Below are 25,700 nucleotides of genomic sequence, written 5' to 3'. Positions count from 1 at the left end.
ATTTTATTTAAGCCTTAATATTATACAAGCTAGTGCAATTTAAGTATAATCCTTCAATCTCATATTTTCACTCTGGCATTAGACGAGGGGGGACAGGATAAGTATACGTGTTTCTGCTGACGAGCTTGACCAATTTCTTTGTAATAATATGTGGCCAGTACCAATTGATACAACTGTTACCTTGACGAAGATCCACTATCGACACGCTGCTGGGCCTTCCAGGAGCGTTATCTATCACCTCACACTCTACACTTCGCTCAGGCACAGATGTACTTTGAATGCGAATCGTGTTTTGAGGCGCAAAATGGGTATACTGAACCTGTCGGCCATCCGCAACGGTTTAACGTACCCAAGCGAGAGGGCCGAGAACAGGACGAGAAACAAGTCAGGGTTGATTGGAACTTTATGGTTGTAAGATATTCGCAAAGATACATAACCATGGATAGCGATAAACTCCCAGCCTTGGGTGGCTTAGCTGCCAGAGTGTCTCTCGAATTTGCCCAGCAGGGGTTGGCCAATGAATACCTTGCAGGGCTATGGAAGGACAATCTCTTCTGTGACCTCTTTTGGCTCGCGCTGGATCATGAACCAAAGCGACAAGACCCTCGTTCCTATTCAGCGCCAAGTTGGTCCTGGGCGTCTGTGAATCACCCAGTTCACTACCACTACCACGACGAATCAGAGAATCTCGCAATTGTAAGAGACGCAAAGGTAGATTTGGAAAACGATCAAAGCCCATTTGGCAAAGTGACTGGTGGCTGGATCCACCTATCCGCCGTCGTGATACATCCGTGCACCGTGGATGAAAGGAGTAGAATGTTCTTTCTGGAACAAGACTCGCGTTTATGCATCAAGGTGCAATGGGATCCTCCGAAATATGGCTTACCAACAAGTTGTCTAATGGACTGTGCCAATAAGCTATCTGACTTGGTTGCTGTACCGCTTTACTGGGTACAGAAGTCGAGTGATCCAATTTACAATGTTCGTGGTCCATACTACTTGATTTTGACGGCGGCAGAGTCAAATTCATGTGGCAGTGGGGATATCCCACGGTTCAGAAGAGTAGGGGCTGGATCTCCAGATATCACAAAGGGAAGCGATGTTCAGCTGAATCTTGTTAGAGCAATGTTTGCGAGAGATAAAGAGCAAGGCAAGCTAGTTGAGATAATCATCGTGTAAGGGTAATTCTAGTGAAATAGGATCTGGTAATTTGACTGTGGAGTTAGCATGGTTCTCCCTACAGAGCTTTCACACAATTCAAAGATTTCATTGACCTTGAACCTTCGGTAAGCAGGCTTGAGACACATGAAATCCAAATGGCACTGCCTCGATTAAATCCATTGTCTCCACTCATATGCCAGTATTTGCGGTCGATGAGGTATGTTCTTGATTGTGTACAGAACATCATCCCCCCATTGGCTAGACTGAACGGCACTGACACAGCAAAGGGTAACAGCGCATTGATCACACCAAGTTGCATCGGGACCTCCTTGTTCACATTCGGAGTCCCGAGAAATCGCAAGCATAACGAGAACACGGAGCCCGCCCACCGCAATTAAAGTGAATTCCTCACTGCATGTTCGCCTTTCAATGATTGGAACACCGGAAGTTGCTTCTTTGTCCCACCCTACACGACCCCTTTAGTCGTAAGTGGCGGCTGACTATCCGAACCATCGGGCAATGTTCTAACAAAGAGACACCCTGTTTGATTGAATTAAGTTCCCTTACATGAGTTGACTTGGTGCTGTTCTGATAAATGCGTGTTGTGTGATGTATGACAGGAAGAACAGCCTGGATGGGAACAGCCAAACTCAACCATGACTATTGGCAGTGTGAGAGAACAGCAAAGCAGGGTCGTTGAGATGTCTGTCGGAATTTTAGTCTAAGTACTCTTGGATCCTTCAGCTTCAAACCGATTTCCTATCGAGGAGATTGACGACAACTCCTGGATGATTGGCCGCGTCGTCGTCTCTCGTTCTGCTTCCAAGCCAGATGGCCCTTCTTGGAATGATGGCAAAGGCGCTTTCTTTACCATCTCTGAGGCCAGGAATCCAAAGCCCTCGACACGGCCTCTCTCGGATTCTTGTCCCATCGTCGAAATCTCTTGTGGATCCGCGACGTCAAAGAGGGGTATATTTGAGGTTGGTCACGCCTACCTGACAATTCATCAGAATGTTGGAACTCCCGAACACGTCACTCTGGAGTGGCTGGCCGGAAAGGATCTTTCATTCCAAGTCCCCAAGGTCTACTATCACGGAGTCCACAGTGATCATTATTATCTGGTCTATGGCGCGATTCCCTCTGGAAAAAATCTCCTGTACGCCTGGCCCGAGAACAAGGACCATGCGACCATGGTGTGATGGACCAACCAGATTGCTGACGCCTGCGTTGAGTTGTCCAAATGGTCTGGTAGCGCTATCGCTGGGGTTTACGGTGGTCTCCTGGTTGATCAGTACCTATACAAAAAGATCACGGATCATGCGAGCGTTCATGATCCTGAGAATCTTCGCGAGACCTGTCAAGAAATTTCGCTTGATTGCTCTGAGCTCGTGTTTGCACTCAACAACGTCCATCCGCTTGCTTTCACAGTCAATGAGGAGGGCTTGGTGGGCATCAGCTCCTGGCGCTATGCTGGCTTTGTCCCGAAGGATTGGGTTGGAACGAAGGTGTACTCCAACAGCTTCTTTGGTTCGATCGACATATGTCGTGAATCGTGGCCGAAAACCGACTTCGACAACTGGGGGCGTCTCATCCAGGAGGCTTTCAAGAACCGAGGCTTCAAGGACGTGTGGGATAACTATTACAAGTGGAGTTCCGATAGAGTTGATCGGTTTGGGGAAAGGGCGATCTAAGGCCGACCTTCTGGAGGGATGTGCGATTTGCCAAGAATTGAGTTTGCCTCGTTTTTTGGTTCGATTATATTCAGTCGTCGTTGATATCTTCAGAGGCTTCTGCATCAATCCATGGAACTGTTGACGGATGCTCAATCTAGCAATGGTGGCCATTATTTGGAGGATTCCTGTGTCAATAAAATCACATTCATTTAGTCACTGTATGTTCATTAGTTGGAAGTGAAGTTAGTGTAAGCAAGTGAAATGTCGAGCACTTTGTGATGTAAGTAGCCGAATAGATCTACCGATGTATTAGGCCTCCTGCAATGTAACATCAGAATACTATCTCAGTTCGTATTCTGAATTACGGCGAGGAACTAGTTGGATCGCAGTCCATAAGAACAGTTTAGGAGATAGAAGAAGTGTAGCTATGGAAAAGATCCACCGTCAGTTATTGGCTACAAAGAAGAAACCTGGCGACTTCGGGGTCTTCTGGTCTAATTGTTGATGTAAAAGGCAAAGGTTTTTAGCCTCATCATGATTTCGACTTTTACAAGTCCTAGTCGGTCTACTGAGACCTAGGGCCAATGTAACACCCTCGTCAAAATTGCCTCTATAAGGCAAGTTAGGCGTCGCTCAGTCTACCTGGTGCCTTGGTATCTCAATTCGTCCCGATGGCGGTCAGTCTACCCTAACATTGAGGCTCGAGAAGCACGGTCATTCGCTTTGCTTTTTGAATCCCAGTAACGTCCTTGATGTTTTCCAGCGCTGATACAACCCAATGTCGCAAAGCACCGCTGGCAGTATGCGTTGTTCCTGCTACGTAAAGTGGCCACAATAGATGCACAGCGTAGGCTGCTCGCAGCTCGCTCGACTTGCCTGCCTCGTCAACACTATGCAAGATGTACGGGACGCCGCAGCATATATCACTGGAGCTCTGCTGTATGATGGTTTCTGAAGTAAGGAGTAGGTCTGTGTATGACATAGGAAAAGACGATAGGATCGATAGCGAAGAAGAGATGGGCAAGCATTTCGATATTGCTTCAACGATTGCCTGACGGAGAATGATACGCGTACAGCGCTGTAAGTTCCATGTGTTGGCGATCTCCACGCTGGAATATACATCATATCGCCCCATAAATACTTCTGATTCACAGAAATTGCTTGGTTTGGTTCGGGTCCTGTACCCATATTCGGTCGGGAGTGTTTGAGCCCAGTCCTCAAGATCTGCATCGATTGACAATAGTCTTGAAACGTGGGAGGAAGAATCCCCCCCGTCCGTGATGTCTTCATCAGCGGAGGGCAAAGCGGTGCATACACTGACAACAATGTCTGCTAGCCGAGCTGCGGGCGCTTCTTGTTCTGTTTCATTCCTGCGAGCCTCGGCCATTAGGTCTATCAGGACCTTTGGTACTTCAAGGCCACGCTGGATGCAGTCGATAAGCTATCAGAAAGTAAGAAACGCAATCCATGTTGATATTTGAGGTTCTCTTACGATTTCAGTACGCAAGTTGAGAAAAATACTCCGGCCAATCCTGTTGCGTAGTTGGCCTGCTCCTCGAAGCTGTATCAACGCCAAGGCACCATCTACATGTCTACTCCATGCACTCAAGTCTTCATTAGAACTAGAACCGACGGTCTGTTTTGGATTATTATAGTGCTCAAACTATCTGATGTGGGATGAAAGACTTACTTCGTATAACGCAAGAAGCATTACAGCTACCAACATCTGGTCGGATGCTGCTTCACTAGGATCCACGAGCGCCGCACATATACCGTGAAGCGCACGAGAAAATGCCTTTCTGGCTGAATTGACGAGTGTAGGGGCGTTCTTTGAGTACGCTAGACCGGACAGTCCGACAGCATTGATGAGATCAGCCAAGTATCCAGGTTCTGTTGCTCGCTTGTAAATGATGCCATGACAGTCGGGATGAGTTGGAGACCGTCCAGGTTCAGGCACCACATAGTGGTGAAAAAAGAAATGCAGAGCTTGGTCTTCTCGAGCAACCGCAAGTCTGAACCAAGGGTAATAGCTGGGCTGATCTTGAGATGGGTGGACTCTGGCCTGTTGGTATAGTTTAGGTCTTATCAAGACGTCCTGGTTGCCATTGGGTAAATTTGCGGCAGAAAACACCGACACTTTGCCCAAAGTTTCAATAGTTTGATCTCGGAAGACCATGGACTCCTCCCCTCGATATCCGTCACATCTGGAACCGGCCCTGCGGCATTGACGACATGCTGGTCTCGACAAGTCACACTTAGCCCCCAGTTTGTTAACACGCTAAGATCTCTTAAGATAAGACGACTGGGATTCATACCTTTCTCCGCTTGATTCGGCATTCCGAGCACGCTTTGCTTGACTTACCGCAGTAGACCATGTTCCTCACGCCTTCATTTGTAAAACAGCATGATTTCGGGTTGATGTCTTGGTAGTGTCGTAATTATGTGATGTGCGCAGTCTCCCATGCTTGGTAATCCCCCATGCTAAACCTGGACTAGCCTTGAAATTCTGTCGAGCTGGTTACTGAATGCGGAATAGTCGAGTCCGCCTCAAACGTATCCGCAATTCACAGCGTGCGATCTACTAACGTGATAGTTGCGGAAGTATTCATTTCCACCTTCAATCCGGAACCCTGAGGGGTAATACGTCTACGTAGATGTCGTAATATTTGTGATCGACCAGAGACCCCGGCCAATATCCACATCATCGAGGTGTATTCTTCTTTCGGCTAGGCGGATCCAATTTGTTGTATTGTGTTAGTCTGTTGAGGCCAAATACTTAAACGATGACAGTCCTCCTTCAATTATACCTCTTGAGAGAAATTTCAAAATCAACACTGAAGTCTTAGCTCATCCATTGCTTCATCATTTAAATTGCCCCAAAACATTACCTTTCACTTTCACATCATGCCCCAGACTATTGCATTTGTCACTGGCGCAACTGGCACTCAGGGCGGTGCGACTGCTCGACAACTTCTAAGAGCTGGCGTCAAAGTCCACGCACTTGTTCGAGACCAATCATCCAAATCCGCCATCGAGCTCCAGCGTCTCGGAGCGCAGTTGTTCCCCGGAAATTTCGATGATGTAGCTTCACTCAAGACTGCGGTCAATGGAGCCACCGCCGTGTTTCTCAACGTCATGCCGGCGTTTCCTGACACCAATCAGGAGGTGGTTCATGCAAAGAACATCATCGATGCAGCTATTGAATCTGGAACAGTCACCAGCATAGTCTACTCCAGCGTCACAATGACAGAAAAGCACGAAAGCTTTCCAAACTGGGGCCCTGACTACCCCATGGCGTGGTACTGGCTGAACAAAGCCCAGATCGAGTCAATGGTACGAGAATCCGGCATCAAATATTGGACGATTCTTCGACCGGCTTTTCTCATGAACAACTATCATCAGCCAACGGCATCTTTCATGTTTCCCGAATTGGGTCAGAGGCAAGTCTTTCTGTCGGCATACAAGCCCGAGACTGCGATGACGGTGGTCGATCCAAACGACGTTGGCAAGTTTGCGGCGGCAGCAATTACTGAACCGCTAGCTTACGACAAGCATGAAATAGACCTGGGTGTCGAGTCTCTTACACCTGCACAGATCGTGCAGGAGCTGAGCCGGGTTAGCGGAGTGGAAATTGGGCTTGAGTTCTATGATGAGGAAGAAGCGAAGGATCTTGCAGTGAGAAACCCCAAGATCTATGCTGAGTTGTGGGCAAATGAAGTCGGATACCAAGTCGACTTCGAGGTATTGGAGAAATATCCTATCCGGCTGACCAAGTTCTCGGAATATCTTGAGAAGCATAGAGACGAGGTCATCCAGACGTTTGCTTGATCGCGCGCTTTATCAGATAGTAAATAGTTGTATTTTTTTTTTTTTTTAAAAAAACTTCAGATAAATCAACTTTGTAAATTCCAAGGCCCAGGAGAGTTAAACAAGACATGATAATCGTAAGAACTTTATCATCCTTGATCTGGAGAATATCAAGAATAGCCGGGGTGAAAAACGCGTCGTCTGTGGGGAAGATCTCAGGTTAGTTCGAGGCTACTGAGGGGAAATCCGGGGAACTCGGGGATCCTGGCGACCCGAAAGCCCGTAACCCTTGTCATATGCAACCATAAAGACCAGTGCGCCTCCACAAAACAAATCTTATCAGTGATTTCTCAACACTTCAATCCGTCATGCCTCCAACCAAAAGAAAGGCCACCAACGCCCTTGATCCAACGGAGCGCAAAAGAGCCCAAAACCGTATCTCGCAACAGTGTCTGCGCGAGAAGAACATCACATACATTCGCAACCTGGAGGAGACGATTGAGCTGCTGCAGAAAGTGGCTACTGGCTCGGATCCTCAAGATCGGTACTCTGTTCTGCTTGATGCGCATCTTAAGTTGATAGCTGAGAATCGAAAGCTGGAGGATGCTCTGTTGAGGCTGCGTAAGAAGTTACTCAGTTTCGGTCAAGCTGCTACTGCGGCGGCTGGTGAGTGTCGCTTTTGTACAACTATTAAGAGGGTCTTATTAACACGGGCGTTAGATGATGAGGTCTTTGACTCTATATTTCGGAGGAGAGATGCTGAAAACCCCGAAGCACAGCAATCTGCGCAGAGGACGGAAGGGGTGAATCACGAATCACCTCCTGCTCTTAATCCCTCGATCAACAATCAACCTTTTCAGGACATACCAGAGCAAGCCGACCAGACAGATATATTCAAGGACGCATCGTTCCTCTTAGATCTATCCATGGCAGGTCAAGAGCACGAGGCATTAACTCCGAGCACAATGCAACCTGGAGATACCTTCTTAGATCCAGCCATGTCGTCTCTATCACCAAGATCGCTTTTGTTCGTCCCAAATCAGCTCAGTATCACGTCAATGTCTATCTTTGGCTCTAGATTGCTTGGTGCTTGTCGCCGACATCTGGATAACCTGCACGAATCCGGAAGTAGTGCAGATATGGTTGACAAGATCATCAAGACTGCTGTGCGCTTCTCTATGCGCTGCGCAGGACTCGAATCGTATGCCTATGGAGTGGTAAGACCAGTACTGAATCACCAACAATGGCCCAACGCTGACGCTAACAGAACGGGGCTAAATATATCGAAAGAGTCATCAGTTGGCGTCTTGGAATCGAGTCCAAGAATTCCGTTCCGCTTCCATTCCGACCAACACCACTGCAATCCAAGAACCCCACGCACTTCTGGGGAATTGACTTATTCAACTGGCCCGAGATCAGAGACCAACTCGTCCTCGAAGCAGAAACCACCGATTTCGACGAACTCCTCAAAGATCTAGTTTTACACTCAGTCATCGAACCCGCTAATCACAGCGTCGCAGTCAACGTCCTCGACATCTTCGAAAACCAAGTCCTGCGCCGCCGTCAACATCAAAAAGTCCCATCCAGAAGTTACTTCACCGATCCATCATGGACACTATTCCAGATCGGCCCCGAGGTTGGAGAATGGTACTCCTCCGAGCACGATATAGTCGAAGAAGCTATCTTTCTGGAGCTAGATCGTCAGATAAACGCGGCGCCGAGTCCAGATGATGATCCAGTGGAGGAGAGTCGTGCAAACGACGTAGCCAAGTTTTTGGGCCTGGATGACTTTTGTGAGTGGAAATTGAGTAAAGAGTTTGCAAGGAAATATCCAAAGTTGGATTGTTCGACGGGTAAGTGATGATTACGGTGTTTGCAGGTTGTGTAACTGACTTGTGGCTGCTTTAGCTGTTACGCAACGAGATCTTGCGCCCTCGGCGACGGTTTACTGTTGGTGACGCGATGTGGCTGATCGAGTCAGAAGAAATCGAGTCAGAAAAGACGGAGTCAGGAAAATCATTGTCAGAAATATCCTTGTCAGTCTAATGCAAGCAAGAGTTAGCGTGTCGCATCAAGCTACGCTTAAGCTAAATGGGAATGGGGTCGGAATAGTGTATTATTAGCATATTGTTCTTTACTCTTAGTTGGGCATTGAGATTCCGGAACGTACTACCAGTCAACTTCCAAAGTCGACAATCATGGCCTGTTGTGCTGTTGGAGCCTACATCGTCTTTCGTTTTCTCAATATACACGAGAAATTATGTACTCTTTATCCTCGCCAAGATCATGCCGAGCGTCGCCCCGCCCAACGACCAAAAGCAGTCAAAGGCACCCAGGTTAGCATCTTGAGTCTAGTTGGCCTTACTTGCGCATCGTGTGTATCCGATGTTGAAGACATAATCGGGTCGATCCCTGGAGTTTTGAAGGCTACTGTTTCACTTGGACTACTTCGAGCGCAAGTAGAATTCAACTGTGATGTTGTGAGAGAAGAGGACATTATTGAGGCCATCTGCTCTGCTGGCTACGAAGCCCAATCACTGCCTTCATCTGACTCTCAGAGCTGGACTAGTCTGTTATCTATGATCAAAGAGCCCTCGAATTTCCAGAAAGACCATGTTAGCTCATGTCAACGGGACTTTCTCGTGGCGACTACGGCTTCAGTCCTTTTCTTTGCGTCACGCGGCATCAACACCTTATGGGCGACACAAAACAATTACATAAACCTAGTTACGTATTTTGCTGTTGCGATGATCTTACTAGCTGGATCAAAACTCCATCTCGAGGCCTTCCGCTCTGCATGGCATGGAAGAAGACCAAATATGACAACTCTTGCATCACTTGGTATCATGCTGGCTCTTGTGCAAGCTGCGTCTGATTCTCTAGAAACTGCCATAAATGGATATCATCGCATGGGCTTGAAGTCCCTAGAGGCGATCCCGATTCTCTCTACGAGCGTCCTTGGTGGCCGTTTACTCAAGACCATCCTCTCCCAGCGTAACCGGGTTTTCGCATCCCCGCTCTCAAGTCTGGTACCTGCCATGGCCATGGTTTACAAGAAAACAAATGAACATGCCTCTATTCCCATCGATCTATTGTCTCCCGGTGACACAGTTATTGTGAAACAGGGAGAACACATACCTTGTGATGGAGTTATCCAGAGCATAGAGTCAGCTCTTGTCACAGAGACTTGGACCAACGGCTCTTTGGAGCCTAGAGTGGTTGAGCATGGCGATGCTGTATATGCGGGTAGTCAAGTGCAGCAAGGGTCGATCGTTTGTAGGGCAACAGCCTGCGGGCGTTCTACTCGCCTAGGTCAACTACTAGCATCCGTCGTGACGGCGGAACTGGCCAACTCAGAGCCCCAGCTTCATCGTGCGACTTCATGGTTCTCAAGCGCAGTTATCCTGATGGCAACAAGCATACTCGCCTTTTATTTGGTGTTCAAAAATGGCGACTGGGCAGATGGGTTGGGTCAGGCCTCAGCACTGCTACTAGCCGCTTGCCCGTGTTCCCTGAGCTTGAGCATTCCGACTTGTAAATTGCTAGCTACAGGTATGTGACCCCGAAAGACTCGAGTGGAATGCAGCTGACCCGAGAGTTTCATCAGTGCGAGCATCAAAGCTTGGAGTCCGGTTGGTGACTACTTACGCAAGATTACGAAGCGCCGCGTCTGCTCAGACTATTCTATTTGACAAGACTGGCACTCTCACACATGGAGATCTTAAAGTCACGCATGCCAGCTTCTCCGAGGAGTGGAGTTCATCACAGAAGCAAGACATACTGTGGAGGGCTGTGCAGGAAGTTGAAGCTGGGAACACTCATCCGGTTGCCCGAGCACTCTTCCAAGCGAGTCACTCAAAGCTAGCAGAGAAAGTTGAGTGGTTAACTACATTGATGGTATCCGAAATCAAGCATGAACTTGGTCGCGGCGCCCAAGCGGCTGTGACAGCCACTCATCCCGGCTCGAGTTCCACCTCTTGGAAGTTGGCAATCGGCAGCCGCGCATACATCGAGAGTCTAGGAGTTTCCGTCGACCTCAGTCAAACGCCTGTGAAGATCAGAACCGGGATCACAACCACTGTTGTGCTAGCCATGGATGGCAAGCAAGCTGCCGTCTTTGTACTTGAAGACAAAGTACGCCCTGATGCTCGCAAAATTGTACGACAACTCAAAGACCTCGGTCTAACTATCGGAATGATCACGGGTGATAACGCTGCTTCAGCTACCTCCGTCGCTCGCGAAATAGGCATTGATTCAGACATGGTATTTGCCAATGCCCTTCCCGAGGAAAAGTCTCGCATCTTGGCACGATTTCTCCAGAAAGGACCAGCTATATACGTGGGTGACAACTACAACGACATTTTGTGCTTTGCATCTGCATCGTTTAGTATATGTGTCGCGGGCTCGGACATGAAGTCTGTTGAAGATGACTGTGCTGATGCGACGTTGATATCGTCTGAGAGTCCCCCGCTCAGTCGCATTCCGTTGACGATACTTTTGGCACGGCGTATGGGCGGTATCGTGACCCAGAATCATTGCTGGGCTGTTATTTATAATATCTTATCTGTGGCCTGGGTTCTAGGTATAGGTGGCATGAGGCCACCTTCTCCGTAAGTTATATCAGTATTCATGAGCAATGGTGACTGACGTATCGTACAGAGTTTGGTCTAGTATAGGAATGGGGTTAAGCAGTGTCGTTGTGCTATGGAACAGCTCAAGGGTGAATGACGGGCAACTGAGTTGAGATAATCGAGTGGAACAGGCTGGGCCGTGGTGAACGTACTGGGTAAGGCAAGCTATAGCGGAAAATTCGATAGTAAGGGAAATAGACTTTTGACATGAAGCCGATTTTCAGAACATGCGTATTCATGGAACCGACCCTTTAGAGCATCTCGATAACCCCTTAGTATTAAGTAGTATTTTATGTGAATGTATTGTTTGATTCAATTATGATACAGAGGACCAATCTGCAAATTGCAGCGTAACGTTTTCGTGATTCAAAAGTCTAACAAGTAGAATTACTGTCTAAAGAATAGATTGTCTGTTTATGCAGTTTGTTTGAATGGATCATGGGGCTTCAAATCCGTAAAGGCCGGAGCCGCCGCATCTTGCAAAAGAACACGAACCCAGCCCGGCAACACACGAACCCAAGGTGACATTCCCGCCGCAGCCGGAACAATAATATTCTGGCCCCTTCCACTCAGCAGGATACCACAGATCTTATTCGCTAGATACTCAGTCGTCATAGTCGACATACCAGGAACAGACTTGACACCCGTGAACATTTGGGTCTGTACATGGCTTGGTGAGACACATGAGAGGCGAACCGCGGTAGCTTTGTGTACGTGCTTTATCTCGGTATGTAACCCTTCATAGATGGCGATGGCTGCAGATTTGCTAGCTGCGTAGTCGGTGATGCCTACTGTAGCTAAGTATCCTGTTTGCGAGGCGACGATGAGAAGATGGCCGTGGTTGCGGGATACCATTGCGGGGAGAAACGTCTTGATGGTCCAGATTAGACCTAGAGTGTTGACTCCGATGGTACTGGATATTGGGTTAATTTGACTTCCTTGGTTAGAAATGATGGTATACTAACAGGTTGATATCTTGTTTGGTGGCCTTCAGTAGAGGCTTTCCACGACAGACACCAGCATTTGCTACAACTACTGTAGGTTCGCCAACCTCGCTAACAGGCAAAGTCAGCAAGTATAAACAAGTGCTCATAACATAAGACTTACCGCCTAATTCTGCCAGCTACTTCCTGTAGTTGCTCGTAATTCGTAAGGTCGCATTTATAGTAATAAACATTTGATGCTGCCAATGGTAAGTGCTGGACCAGTCTTTCACAGGGAGAGGTAACTCACGAGCCTTGTAAGTCAAAGGAAGTACATCGAGAACAACCACACGAATGCCCTTGCTAGCCAACTGCTGAACAGTCTCGCCTCCAATGCCGCCTGATCCGCCAGTCACCAGCACAATTTCCTTGTTCCAATCGAAGTACGCTGTCGTCCCGTGGTTTAAAGCTCTGCTGACAAGAATCTTGTTTGCCAAGTAGCCGAGACCTAGTGCAGAGGCCAATGAAACGGGTATTGTGAGTGGAGAGGTTGACAGTCCCTCAAGTAATGGCTGTGAGAGCTCATGAGCTTCTGAGAGAAGAGATGAAACGTAGTTGGTAGCGTTAGGAGGAAGCATTGTGTCTGAGCTGGATTTCTGCTAGGTGACGAGACAAAGTATCGACGGATCAGAGGCGATCCTTGAGTAGTAACTGCTACGGTGAGACATTGGCACGTGAAGAATTTGGCAGGTGATCTAGTGACCGTTGATGCATAAGCAGTCACAAAACGGGTAATGTCACGTATACATGACACAGAAAATAAAAAGTACAGTCAGAAAAGAATGAGAGGCATAATTACACTCAAGATCCTCGGTTGCGGAAGCTCCTGCATCGGGTTTTAGCGCTGGATGCGGAAAGACACTAGGGTCGAATTAGGAATGGAATTCGTAAACTCCGACACAAGTCGTGTTTGACAACAGAGTTGTGATGACTAACCTAAATGGCTAATGGCAGGGTTAGGGATTGCATTATTGAGTCGTAGAGAAGATCGTCGTTGAGGTGCAGTCGTTGCTTGTTCAAAAGTGGACAAAGAATTTGCATTGGTATGCTTTATCTGAACAGGATGCCGTTGTAGCAGAGGGTGAAGAAATAATGACTATGTTCTTTACTGTTTATTACAGGCTATCTAACGTTATGGTCTCTGTTCTCATTTAAAAAAATAGTCCACGAACACTCTGGGGTTTCTTCACAGCAATGCCAATAGCGGAAGCAACCAAGACTCCAGTTGCTGCCCAAAGCCATGATCGACTGCCCCCGACGACCTGATCCTCCATCGACTCTCCTCGTCGGAATCCCAAGTTATTCTTGACTACAAAGTTGCTCATATTCTTCATGTCAAAAGGAGGATATCGAAACGCCATAAGCTTATCCATCCAAGTCGGCATTTCCAAGATGGTCCTCTGATGGGTAAATGCCATGAACCCGTATTTGCCGTGATAATAACCTTGACCCGAGTCACCTACACCGCCGAATGGAGCGCCTGGTACCCCGTAGTGCATTAGAACATCGTTGATGGTGACGCCGCCCGAGATGGTGTTCTGTAGAACTGTGTGAAGGTTTAGCAAGGATCTCACTCGTTACTGACGAGGAACTTTACCGTAGTCGATCTCTGACCTGTCTGAACTGAAGATGTAGATCGCGAGAGGATGAGGACCACTGCGACATGTTAGAGACAGTGGATTTACCTGGGTCATGAGTGTTCACTTACCTATTGGTCTGGCGCACCGCATCCTTATACGTCGCTTTGATGACTGGACAAATGGGACCGAATAGCTCCTCACTTAGGAGCGAATCTTTCGAGAACATTAGACAGAGACTACACCGAGGACCCGAGAGACTTACCATCTATGCTCACGTCGGTAACAACAGTTGGGCTCAGCATATTCTCCCCTTCCTTTCCAGAAGCTTGAAACACCTTTCCAGAAGTATCCTCTAACAAACCCGACAAGCGTTCAAAGTTGCGCTTATTGACGATCTTGCACATGTGACTCGACTCTCCACCGGAGAATTGTTGAGTCCAGTGATGCAATCTCTGCACAAAAGCATCGTGAACCTCTGGATCGACAAAAACGTGGTTAACCGAGAGACAAATCTGCCCTGCGTTAAGAAACTTGGCATACGCAATACGCTTAGCCGCAAGATCAAGGTCAGCTTTTGCTGTCACTATCGCCGGTCCCTGACCACCAAGCTCCAAAACCGTGGGGGTGAGATGTTTCGCTGCAGCTGCAGCAACATATTTCGCGACCTTTGTCGAACCGGTGAAGAAGATGTGATTGAACTTGAGTTCGAGCAGTTTTGTTGTTTCCTGCGGTCCTCCTGTGACGAGTCTAATGGCTTCTGGGTCGAGATACCGCCCCACAAGATCTTGCATGAGGTTCTGAGACGCAACTGATAACTCGGATGGTTTGACGGCGACACAACACCCAGCAGTTATAGCTGCAATAACAGGCTGTAACGTAAGCAGGAATGGAAAATTCCATGCTCCGATGACCAAAACAACACCAAGAGGCTCTTTTCGAATCCGCGCTTTTCCCAGTGTTCCCATGAGGAATCCAGCTGAAGATACTGGCTCCTCAGCAGCCATTGTTCCACATGGTTGAGATGGTCGAGGATATCGGCCTTTAAGCCATGAAGATCTGATGTCAGGGCTTCGAACTCGTGGCGTCCGAGATCAGCTGCTAATGCTTCTACGATGGCCTTTTCGTTGTCGACGAGCATCCACCACATTTGCTTGAGCTGCCATTTTCGCCATTTGATGCTTTTGGTCTTTCCGGTGGCGAAGGTCTTGAATAGTTGAGAGTGGTATTGAAGACATTCAGCTTCGGAGGTGTAGGGTCGCGGGGATGTGATTTCTTTGGACATTGTGGCGTTTGACGATGATTGTGCGAAGAAATTTGATAGGAACGGCGAGTAAAAATTTGGATCTCGAGGAAAGGATAGCTTGCGGGGGAATTTGTCTGTGCTAGACCAAATATCTTGGCTGTGTTGTCCAGTCATGGAGTTCTGACAACCTCCCCACATATACCATTTAGCTTGGGGATAGTCAGAAATCAATGACTAGGTCACCCACGATCACAACCCCGCAAAGCCCGGGGTCGTCGGAAAATACCCCGGATTTATGGATATGAAAGGCATGTTTAACAGCCAAATTCCGCCAGACTGTAGAATCACTCTGTCTTGATTCAGAATACTCTCCTGCCATCACCGTCAATCATGGGTACTTCGAAGTCGAGTGCCCAATATGGACAAGCCTATGGGACGTCAGGTATGTGCTAATTAATCCGCGCAAAGAGAGCTGAAGTTGCTGAGACGTGCAGGGCCATATGTGAAAGATCTGATCCCGCCGAATGTTGGCTCGGGCCCTCATCGCAAGAACGTCCAGGCACGCACGCTCGGTGTTTGGATAGCCTTCGTTCTTGTTAGCTTTGGTATCTTTTTCCAAAACTATGTTGATGTTGGGCCGAAATACAGGGCTGCAGCTCTGGGACTGATATTCCCTGGAGCCGGATATCTCGCGAGCGCCAATGTCCTTAGTGGAATATTGTTCGTGCTGACCTGGGCTAGCATCCCACTCGCTCTCTTTGCCGTAAGCTAGCCCCATCTCATTGTTACAATCATTTCAGTCTATGCATTACTGACTTGGAACAATAGTGGTTTGGTGCCGGAGCAATCCTTTTTCCTCTCCTGGTCTGGGGCCTGTCTGTCCTAGGCGCCTACTTCACTACAGGAGATACCATCTGGGAGAATTCAGGTTATTGGGCCCCCGGTATTCTCTTCACTACTTTCCTATACGCCAATGCCTCATCGAGAGTTGAAAGGCATCGAGGCTATAAGAAGAGAACGGCGAGAAACGAGTTCATTCTGCGCCAGGCTGTGGAGACAGACAAACTCGTCGCCGCTGGTTCCAAGAGGGAAGAAGATGAAGAACTGAGCATTGAGAGTCTCAGGAAGTTACAGTATTTGTTCGATCAAGCCTTCCAAAGTCTTGATGACTGGTCAGGCTTTACTATCGTCGACCAGTATCAGACTGCAGCTCTTCGGTACCAGATCTACCAGATGATGTTTGTCCTTGGTCTTTACCAATCCATTTACGCCCCAAACGCACACGGTTACGTCAACGAAGCCTTCCAGAGAGTCATTGAGCGGTCTTTGACTCAGAAAGTTCTCAACTTCTGGAAGTGGGAGCGCTTGACCGGAAAGTTCTCACTCGATTGGGATCCAGTTAAGAAAGACAATATCATGGTCACGGGGTTCCTACTTCAGGGAGTTATGCTCTATACCGCCAATACAGGTGACATGAGATATACCAAGCCTGGAAGTCTGGTCTTCAACATTGACGACAATAACATCTTTCGATACAGTCTCCATGAAATCCAGGAAACACTCGTGCGACAATGGTCTGCTAGTCCATACTGTCTTATCTCGTGTGAGCCAAATTGGATCTACGTCATGTGCAATCTGCAAGGCATGACAGGAGCAGTTCTTTACGATCGAGTCTTTGGCACAAAGTCAACTGAAGTCCTATTACCAATTTTCGAAGAATCGCTGAATACCAACTTCACCGAGACTAGCGGTAGTGTCTTGACCATACGCTCCGAGTTGACAGGCTTCACTATTCCCGGTCTGTGCGGTGCAGCAGGAGACTTGGCTGCCATCATGATGGGATGCGGGCCCCTGCGCAACTTCTCCAGACGTCTTTGGGCCATCATTCGGAACGAGACAGTCCAGTTTGATACAAAGACGAAAGAGGTTTCGCTGACTGGACTGGTGGGAGCGGATAAGATCGATGCAGGCAATTATCGGTCAAATGACTATGCTATGTATACCCAGCTGGCTATTGCTGCGGGTGAATATGGTGATGAGGAGTTGAAAGAGGCTTGTGTGAAGAAATTTGAGCAAGCATGGGGTGCTAAGACAACACCGACGGGGTCTCAGCATCTTGACCTTGAGAACGCGTCATGTTTGATGAATCAGGCTGCTTTGACAGCTTCTATCATCCGGCCTGGGGCATATCACCGAATGGTTCAAAAGGTACGTCAAAAAGACCATATTGGCAGAGGATCAACGCTGACAGCCTTGACAGGGCCCATCTGAAACGGCCTTGAGAGGCCCAATTCTCTCAGAAGTGCCGTATCCTGGAGTTCTAATCGCCAAAGCAAGATCTCATACGTCCAAGGACTTAGAACTGGTCCTGTATCCCTCAGCTGATGCAGGTGTCTTCGACCTGGGTATATCTCGTCTTGCTCCGGTTCAGACATACAGGTATCTTGACAAGACAGTGAAAGCGGATAAGGATGGGGTTATCAGGATAGCGGTTCTTGTTGAGGGCAGGACTCATGTTCATATCTCTCCGACTTCAGACGACTAGTAGCCTTGAATCATGATTTTGCATTACTGGAGATTATTTCGAGGTGAAATTGCAACGTTGACTGTTATTTGCGGCCAAAGTTCAAAAGAATATGAGGACCCATCAAGTTCTTGCTTTGTGTTTATAGATCGCCATTGTCTGCAACTCGTGCCTCCAGAAGTAGGGACCAAGGTCGCCTTTTTCACGAATTTGCGAACAAGGAGCTGGCCAATAGAGAGCTGACAAACCACCTCTTTACAGTAGCTTGTATTCATCCTTTTGTTCCGTCTTGCGCGAATCTGGCCCAACGCATTTGCGCATTGCATACCAACTTCCAAATCCTCAACATTGTCTAATCTTGACCTTCCTCCAGCGCGATCTTTGATAAAAGACTCTTCACTTCTTCAACAAGACTTTCTCTGGAAACAAGTTTGCCTCGATCTTTCTCAACTTTATCCCCGTCACCGGCCCGGGCATCCTTAACCCTAACCTGGCCAGCATCCATTTCCTCTTGACCAAGAATCACGGTAACAGGCATTTCTTTAGCAGCGTTGAATTGCTGAAGCATCTTGGGCTTGACTTTGGCAGTGAACTCGGCGCTAATCCCTGCGTCCCAAAGCTGACGCGCCACTTCCATCCGTTCAGCTAGCAGACCATCAAAGCCTTTCCCACCAGCTGCCATGACGTACACATCGGCCTCGCTCTTGAGATCTGAGGTCTTCTTCTTTTGTTGAGCGTCCAATATGGTAAAGACGCGGTCTACGCCAAAGGAGAGACCAACGCAAGGGACGGTCTGCTTGCCGTACCTGCCCACGAGGTTGTCGTAGCGCCCGCCAGCAGCAACGCTGCCGACTTGAGTGGACCGACCTGAGGTAGTTGTGATGACTTCGTATATTAATCCGGTGTAATAGTCGAGGCCACGTGCGAGTGAAAGATCGAAGGAAACACTGTCGATGACGTCCATTGCTGTGAGGTAACGGGCGAGAAGGTCCATGTCGGCCAAGCCACTTTGCACTTGTTCGTTTGCTGATAGCTCTTGGTCCCCCTTGAGAGTATCGATCATCTCACGCAAACCGCCACTGCGCCGCACGTATTCACCAATTCTGTCGGCAACCTCCTCCGCCAGACCCTTCTCGTCCACCATCTCTTTCTTAACCTCGTCCCACGGGGCCTTGTCCAGCTTATCTACTGCTGAGCTGACGGGCCTGATCTTGTCTTTGGGCACGCCAGCAACGGTAAATAAGCCGTCGAGGATGCATCTGTGGTTAAGCTTGATGACAATGCCGAGCGTCAGTGCTCTAAACAATAATGCGAAGGATCTCAGCATCGGGGATCATGGCGTCATACACACCGGCAATGTCGAAATCGCACTGATAAAACTCTCGAAGTCTGCCACGAGATATTGCAGGCTGATCGCGACGGTATACCTTGGCGATCTGGTAGCGCTTGATTTGCTTGACGTTGCTGTGCATGGCTAGCCAACGAGCAAAGGGAACCGTCAAGTCATATCGCAACGATAGAAGTTCGCCTCCCTGGTCTTCAACATTGTAGATGAGTTTGGCATCCTCACCGTACTTGCCAGCCAGGACCTCTCGGAGCTCGAAGACGGGCGTGTCCAAGGGAATGCCGCCGTGACGCTTGAAAACGTCACTGATTGTCTGACTGAATATCAATTAGCTGTGTGATGGAAGCGAAGGGAGGGGTGAAGGGTATGGGATAGTCCAAGCATACAAAATGTGGTCGCGCAATAGAAGGTCACGGCCAACCCAGTCGCGAGTACCCTTTGCCGTCTTGAGTTCAGACGGGGGCATTTTGCTAGCTGATATAAAGATACTGTGTCATTCATGTGTTGAAGGAGAAAATAGGCTTTGTCAGACCTTTATAGTCGTGGTGTTCAACCCAGGTTCAGCATAACATGAGTTGGGACGAGTATGACTCCTCCCCGGTAAGCCGACAGGCAAGGCAGAATCATGGCAGTGGTTGAAGGACTTGTGGCGCACCGCGTGTGGCTATCGCGGTAGGATCATGATGCTGCTCATAACCCTGGGAAAGTAGTGTCTTTAAATCATGAATTCTCTAGTCTTGATCTGATTTTGCGGCGTTGATGTCACATACGACCAAAGCTCGAAGAGAATACGGGGCCCCGTTCGCTCCCCCAGAGTCAAGGCGGATCATACCCGCACAGCCGGCTGTGCGGGTATGAGTCGCCGGTATAAGGGTAATGCTGACTACAGGGATCATATGCGGGATTAATGGGCTATCCCCTCCCAACTAACGTATGTATTTCTTTTTCTTTTTTTCTCGACACCTATTTCCCGCTTCTTATGTTTCTCTTATCGCATCTACCATCTTCCCAACTTTACATGCAGTCTTATTATTACTAGACTAAAGCACGTTTGCTTCGACTTCCATCCCGGAGAAACAGGATACTACATCTATTATGTCTACAGACGAACCAAGGCCTCATTCCTGTGTGTTTTGTCAGAAACTGGAGGTCCGACCAAGTGAGCTTGAACGACACGCTACGGCGGATAATGTCTTTGCTATAAAGGTTGATGGGACATTTGCCTTTGACGCGGCCTCTGGTGGATGTCAATTATTTCAATCTATCCTCCCTGTGTCTCTGAATAGGGACTTGGAGGCTGGTAGAGAGAGCGGTGACATACTCAGTGTTCAGTCCGTCGAAGTGTTATTGCTATTCGCCTTTAAGGACAGCACGAAGCAAGACGTCCAATATGTATCCACTCAAGTCAGAATTGCCAACATCCTAAGATATGAGGACAAGTTCACTGTGCATGCGTGCCCAGGTAGGTTGTACAACTTGCATCCATTTCTTATTGCTAAGTCTCTCGATAGATGATCCAAGCTCCGCTTGGATATCAGCCAGATCAGTCAATCGAGACCTTAAGAGTGAATCATGCTTTAGACTTCTGCAGGGGCAGCTAAGTCAGTGCATGGGATCCCATGAACTTTGCCTCCAGTCTGTTGGTAGTCAGAAAATCTTCATGCCCAGCCGAGTGATTGATGTTAGCTCATCAGAAATGGGACGCATCCGGCTGGCTAATAGGTCTGATATTGACGCATCTTTATATGTGGCCTTAAGCTACTGCTGGGGAGGCTCCCAACCTGAGAGGACGACTATGTCAAACATCCACGAAAGGCTCCATGGCTTCAGCGTTGACTCCCAACCGCAGTCCATCAAAGACGCAATACTAGTCACGAGGAAACTGGGCATAAAGTACCTTTGGGTCGACAGTTTGTGTATCATTCAAGACGATCCGAATGACCTAGCCCAGGAGCTGGGAACGATGCATCAAACATACGGATTTTCGACACTTGTAATCTCAGCTGCAATAGCAGCTTCTAGCACCGAAGGGTTTTTGCGACTCTGCCATCCAACAGATGCAAGTTATCGGCTACGGTATCGATGTCCGAATAATGATGCGGGATCCGTTATTCTAAGCCATTATAAACCCGGACCACCTGACCCAATTCATAGACGGGCCTGGACGCTACAAGAACATATTCTCGCCCCACGACTGGCTATGTACAGCAATACGGGCCTTCGTTTTTTCTGCCCTTCCGGATCGTTTCAAGACGGGCCGCCTACAGATGGGGTCCTGCTTACGCACGGTGCAGAGTTCTACAACAAAGTTTCCTTACACAGCTCCGATATTTTAAGACATAAACTTCTACATTTCAATGGAGACCTTGATTGGTACTCTCTCGTGGCTGAGTATCATAGTAGGAGACTTTCGTCCCCTGCTGATCGCATGGCTGCTATCAGCGCAATCGTCGCCAAGCTTGCCGATGGACAACATGGGAAATATCTGGCGGGTTTATGGGAATTCGACCTCGCATTTGGATTGCTTTGGGAAGCCAGCGGCGACAACAGAATTCGGACGCCGCGGGCAGAGGGTCCAATTCGAGACCAAACACCCGACTTTCCATCGTGGTCGTGGGCATCCATCTCAGGCAATACGTGTCTGGGCATAACGCCAAGCTTGTGCCCCGGGCGGACACGTTACATAAGTAAGATTCAGCTCCTGCATACAGAACTAGATCTGTTACACACAGAAGCCCCATTTTCCCACGTTCGCAAAGGGAGACTTCGTCTCAGGGGACGACTGATACCAGCCACATGCGAAGCCGTTGACTGCTACTCGACGAATACTGGTGACTTCCCCTGGCCAGCCTACTTTGTAGGACAGAACGAATACCGATCTGCCTTGTTTCGTCTAACTGTAGCGAAACAAACTTTTCGAGGACGGAGTGATTGTTGTGAAATTGAAGCTGGCGCTCTTTTAGATGTAGCAACAGACATGGACAAGTTGAAAAGTTGCTACTATCTTGAGATTTTGAAAGCCCGTACCCATTTAGTTAACACTTTTTCCCAGGGCCTTGTGATAGTTCCGAGAGATACGTCTAGAACAGCATTTTCAAGGGTAGGAAAATGTGCACTTCAGCATGTTGCTGGACCTGAGTTTAGAAGGTTTGGCGGCATGTTAAACTTGGATGCTACTAGTAGCAAGCAAGGCTGGACTCTCGAACAATGGAGAAGCTTGGGTAATTATACCGAGTTTGACTTAGTTTAGAGGGGTGAGGACCTTTACACTCGTTTTGAATCAACCATGGGCGCGTACTCAATTTCGAAGAGGCGAACAGATATCCTCTCACTAGATATAGAAGAAGTGACAGATATGTTGCAATATCATCTCACAAAGCAGTGCTTCAGATCCAACCACTGTACTGCCGATTAACAGGATAACCTCGTATCATGGAGTAGCTCTTTCATCAGTGCGATAGAGTTGTCCTTAGATGCCAAACAGAGGTTTGGGCGTTAGTATTTAACAAAGAATCTACTGTTTGTTCCGCATCCTGTGGTTTGCCTTCACGTGAGTTGGTAGCAGATCAATAGCTGAAACTTATGACACCTCAAGGAGACGTGTCCAGCCAAGGCACAAAAGAACCTCAGTAAACTTCACCTTGCAGCAAGCAAAATCGGTAGTAGAGCATCAGTGGTGAGCGAATCGGAGGTACCCAAGCTCCATCACACAGTATGGATGGCTTGAGGATAGTTTTTTTAATTGGCTACGGTGTATCTGCGCGGCTGTGATACGGTTGATAGATTAGAAGAGGCTTTCTGGCGTAAGGTTAGGGTTTTCAAAGAGGCTTCAGCCCCCAGGGCACAAAGGTGAAGTACACTGTTGCCTTTGGCGTCTTACATGGCGGATGTCGTATATAAAACCCCGCACCAAGACGGATCCCTATACTCTATTCTCATCATCCTTCATACGTCGTCTTTCACCAACCGTACTCAAGATGGGCGACAGCAAAAAACACGCTATGGCCCAGATGGGGTATATCGCCAGTATGATGGGTACTCTGAACATTACTGGCGGACGCCTCAAGTCTCTAAAAGATGCCTTACACAATTTCGACGAAGCCGCAGTTGTTTTGTCACAAAGGGCGGAAAGCGTCGTTGATCTGCTTCGTGCTGATGGTCCTTTCAGCCAGGACGACGCCGAGTTCATCTGCACCGTGCAAGCCAGGGCTGCTGAGCTCGTTCGAGTAGCGAGACTCCTAAACGATGCGGCAATTCAGGACATTGTCAGACAAGTCGTTTCCTTAGGCGGCAAGGCCTCCTTCAACATAGGCGCCCTTCTTGAGCATTTTAAGAAGCCCATAGAGAGGATTGCACAGGGGGTTATTCAAGAAGCGAAAAGCGACGAAATCTTGTGGAAGACTGCTGAAGAATGTTATCATCAAGCTGTAAGACCTTCTGGAGATCTCAATCTAGAGAAGCATCTTGCCATTATCGTACTGTTACAGAGCGAAGAGAAAAAAGACAATTGGGTCAAATTCTGGATCCAGTCACTATGCAATTGCCCTGGTAGTCCGACACTATTTCGACCAGAGGACGCCTGTGCTTTCGGCGACTCGGCCAAAAGGCCTCCAAAGCACATGACACGGTATCTGTTTCGGGCATACGATGCCAACAGCACGGGCCGTAACGACGAAGAGGTCATGGCATCTATCAGTAGCCAGCACGATGAAGCAAATCACCACAGGACCGATATCTTCTCAATGGACTATCAAGAGGCTTCCGAGATGCTGCATCAGCATTTACACAAGGGCCTTTCCGGTACCTGGGTGACCAACAACCTTGTTTCCTGGAGCAGTTCCCTCATATTTGTGATCCAGTATGCAAATTGGAGATTCTGCAATTCGTGGTTTAGTCAGCAAAATGATATTTCTATTTGCGCGGTGGACACATCGAAATTCCCACGGGGGCAGTTTGCAAAGGATAAGTGGTTACTTAACTGCTTCAAGCATGCGGAACTTTCGGATCAAGAGAACCGCTTTCGTGATCTTCGACTCAATGAAGACCATAATAACGGAGAGTACCTTTCGCAGGGCTTCCTTCACATTTCAAAGCGCTCTTGTACTTTATCTTTGCGAGGTCTGATAGATGCTGGACTGTGGAACCTGTACCCAGAGTTCAATATCAACGTGGAGCGAGGGGGCGGTGAGGGCCACGTGAGGACTCACTGGCCAGATTATGCCAAGACACTTCGATTGCAATGGTATATCATACAGAAAACAACAAAAGCGGACGTCAATTGTGCACTACATATTGCAGAGGGATGTTTTCCAGGTTTCGATCAGGATGATATGGCATTGTTGTTACTCTCGTTCCGCGAACGAAAGCTACACCCGGAGGAGCCATCATTTCAGGATCCCTTTGCAGACTTACTATCTTCCGTATCAGCTGAGGGCTTAGTATACGAGGAACCGGTAGAGGTGGATCGGTACTTGACGCTGAGGAAACGATTGTCTAAACTGAGCGAAGCGTCAGGAGAACGCGGCATGAAGGTATTTGAGCAACTGTATGTGTTGGAAGATTCAGATGAAGACTAGTCTGGCTGATGAACCACTGGTAAATGGGGACTCGAAAAGGGTGGTTCAATGATATGGGGCTGAACAAATTACTATTCCGTGGCCTTAAGACTAACAGGCGGATTGGCCTTCACGCGCCTGAATATCTCCTCTTTAAGCTCCTCATCGCTCCACTGCTTAATCCCCAGAAATTCGTTGTCAGTCTTTGGAAAGAATCCATTTCCCATACCATAGCTCGCTCTGATAACAAAGTCCCTAACCGAAACTCGGTCTCTTATTCCTTCGTTGTACCGCTTCCACGCAGCTTCGACGAGTACCTTCGTGTCGACTTGTTCAACTGCAAACACTGCATCCGGGGCAGCCTCGCGGGCATAACCCAAGACTTGATTCTGTGTCATAACCACAGTGTGTATGTAGTACAACTTGTTAACTGTCTCATAGGGCTTCAAGAGCACAGCAGAGATTGCTTTACCGATATCATCGAGAGCAGTAGCAGACATGGGAATGTCTCCGCCGTCCGCCACACGAGTTGGTGCCTTGCCCGAGAGACCAACAAATATGTCTTCATCAAGGACCCAATCCAGGAATATGCCAGTGTTGATACCTGTGTATGTAATTTCTCACATGTCAGTCTTTGCCAAGACGTCGTTCAGAACTGGCAGCTTGGTCTTCATGAACGGCATGTTGGCTATCTCGGGATTGTCGAGAGAAACACCAAAGAATGATGGGATGGCTCGATAAATACCACCGTTCACCGCTGCTTGCAATGTAATCACCGATGCGTCGTACGCGAGGCGGTTGAGAATGATGACGAATGGCATCGAACCCGCGACCTTCAAGGCTTGGTGTCAGGGTCTTGGCTGATGTGTAGTCTGCTTCTATGACATCGACTTCTGGTGCGAGTTTGGCAGAAGATGAATTGCGCGTCAGCACGCTGACTCTGAAGCCGTTTTTGACGAGGTGTTTGATGGTCGGTGGACCGAGACGCCCGGTGCCCTGTAGATGTCAACACAGGCCTTGTAGGTGAGGAGACAAACTTACACCAGCGATCACAACGTTAGAAATGGTTTTATGAGACATGTTCTTGAATTTCTAATAATTATAGAAGAATAGAAAGCCGAGAGGCAATCTTCGGGTATGGTAAGCCGTGCTGACAGTGAACGACACACTAGTTCCTCGATTCGTCATGTCAGCTGAC

The 25,700-nt window shown here is 48.2% G+C and overlaps 10 protein-coding genes across 10 annotated transcripts; 5 read left to right on the top strand and 5 right to left on the bottom strand.

The window, feature by feature from the left end:
• Nucleotides 1–1,817: 1,817 nt before the first annotated feature.
• On the top strand, nucleotides 1,818–2,852 carry FTJAE_12190 (uncharacterized protein; the record flags this gene model as incomplete). Its single annotated transcript, XM_037345211.1, has 3 exons — nucleotides 1,818–1,830; nucleotides 1,906–2,354; nucleotides 2,394–2,852. The coding sequence occupies 3 exons, from the start codon at nucleotides 1,818–1,820 to the stop codon at nucleotides 2,850–2,852; spliced, it is 921 nt and encodes a 306-aa protein (XP_037200782.1).
• Nucleotides 2,853–3,522: 670 nt separating this feature from the next.
• On the bottom strand, nucleotides 3,523–5,010 carry FTJAE_12189 (uncharacterized protein; the record flags this gene model as incomplete). The annotated part of the gene is made up of 3 exons (XM_037345209.1): nucleotides 3,523–4,275; nucleotides 4,327–4,470; nucleotides 4,525–5,010. The coding sequence occupies 3 exons, from the start codon at nucleotides 5,008–5,010 to the stop codon at nucleotides 3,523–3,525; spliced, it is 1,383 nt and encodes a 460-aa protein (XP_037200781.1).
• Nucleotides 5,011–5,738: 728 nt separating this feature from the next.
• On the top strand, nucleotides 5,739–6,662 carry FTJAE_12188 (NAD dependent epimerase dehydratase; the record flags this gene model as incomplete). Its single annotated transcript, XM_037345208.1, has 1 exon — nucleotides 5,739–6,662. One exon carries the CDS (start codon nucleotides 5,739–5,741, stop codon nucleotides 6,660–6,662), a length of 924 nt encoding a protein of 307 aa, XP_037200780.1.
• A 347-nt stretch (nucleotides 6,663–7,009) lies between these two features.
• Nucleotides 7,010–11,255, top strand: FTJAE_12187 (P-type ATPase; the record flags this gene model as incomplete). Its single annotated transcript, XM_037345207.1, has 6 exons — nucleotides 7,010–7,307; nucleotides 7,362–7,858; nucleotides 7,909–8,434; nucleotides 8,925–9,877; nucleotides 9,922–10,175; nucleotides 10,295–11,255. 6 exons carry the CDS (start codon nucleotides 7,010–7,012, stop codon nucleotides 11,253–11,255), a joined length of 3,489 nt encoding a protein of 1,162 aa, XP_037200779.1.
• Nucleotides 11,256–11,686: 431 nt separating this feature from the next.
• Nucleotides 11,687–12,833, bottom strand: FTJAE_12186 (retinal short-chain dehydrogenase reductase; the record flags this gene model as incomplete). Its single annotated transcript, XM_037345206.1, has 4 exons — nucleotides 11,687–12,185; nucleotides 12,238–12,327; nucleotides 12,380–12,455; nucleotides 12,506–12,833. The coding sequence occupies 4 exons, from the start codon at nucleotides 12,831–12,833 to the stop codon at nucleotides 11,687–11,689; spliced, it is 993 nt and encodes a 330-aa protein (XP_037200778.1).
• Nucleotides 12,834–13,406: 573 nt separating this feature from the next.
• Nucleotides 13,407–15,117, bottom strand: FTJAE_12185 (aldehyde dehydrogenase (NAD+); the record flags this gene model as incomplete). Its single annotated transcript, XM_037345205.1, has 5 exons — nucleotides 13,407–13,801; nucleotides 13,853–13,911; nucleotides 13,964–14,048; nucleotides 14,098–14,704; nucleotides 14,758–15,117. The coding sequence occupies 5 exons, from the start codon at nucleotides 15,115–15,117 to the stop codon at nucleotides 13,407–13,409; spliced, it is 1,506 nt and encodes a 501-aa protein (XP_037200777.1).
• A 351-nt stretch (nucleotides 15,118–15,468) lies between these two features.
• FTJAE_12184 (uncharacterized protein) lies at nucleotides 15,469–17,623 on the top strand (the record flags this gene model as incomplete). The annotated part of the gene is made up of 4 exons (XM_037345204.1): nucleotides 15,469–15,520; nucleotides 15,573–15,841; nucleotides 15,907–17,286; nucleotides 17,339–17,623. 4 exons carry the CDS (start codon nucleotides 15,469–15,471, stop codon nucleotides 17,621–17,623), a joined length of 1,986 nt encoding a protein of 661 aa, XP_037200776.1.
• A 331-nt stretch (nucleotides 17,624–17,954) lies between these two features.
• On the bottom strand, nucleotides 17,955–19,413 carry FTJAE_12183 (histidine-tRNA ligase mitochondrial; the record flags this gene model as incomplete). The annotated part of the gene is made up of 3 exons (XM_037345203.1): nucleotides 17,955–18,900; nucleotides 18,950–19,264; nucleotides 19,334–19,413. 3 exons carry the CDS (start codon nucleotides 19,411–19,413, stop codon nucleotides 17,955–17,957), a joined length of 1,341 nt encoding a protein of 446 aa, XP_037200775.1.
• A 3,511-nt stretch (nucleotides 19,414–22,924) lies between these two features.
• On the top strand, nucleotides 22,925–24,523 carry FTJAE_12182 (uncharacterized protein; the record flags this gene model as incomplete). Its single annotated transcript, XM_037345202.1, has 1 exon — nucleotides 22,925–24,523. The coding sequence occupies one exon, from the start codon at nucleotides 22,925–22,927 to the stop codon at nucleotides 24,521–24,523; it is 1,599 nt and encodes a 532-aa protein (XP_037200774.1).
• Nucleotides 24,524–24,594: 71 nt separating this feature from the next.
• FTJAE_12181 (uncharacterized protein) lies at nucleotides 24,595–25,582 on the bottom strand (the record flags this gene model as incomplete). The annotated part of the gene is made up of 3 exons (XM_037345201.1): nucleotides 24,595–25,106; nucleotides 25,159–25,498; nucleotides 25,544–25,582. The coding sequence occupies 3 exons, from the start codon at nucleotides 25,580–25,582 to the stop codon at nucleotides 24,595–24,597; spliced, it is 891 nt and encodes a 296-aa protein (XP_037200773.1).
• Nucleotides 25,583–25,700: the final 118 nt, after the last annotated feature.

This window comes from Fusarium tjaetaba (assembly GCF_013396195.1).
Source record: "Fusarium tjaetaba strain NRRL 66243 chromosome Unknown NRRL66243_c0000322, whole genome shotgun sequence".
Lineage (NCBI taxonomy): Eukaryota > Fungi > Ascomycota > Sordariomycetes > Hypocreales > Nectriaceae > Fusarium > Fusarium tjaetaba.
This window is presented reverse-complemented; position numbering and strand designations above follow the sequence as displayed.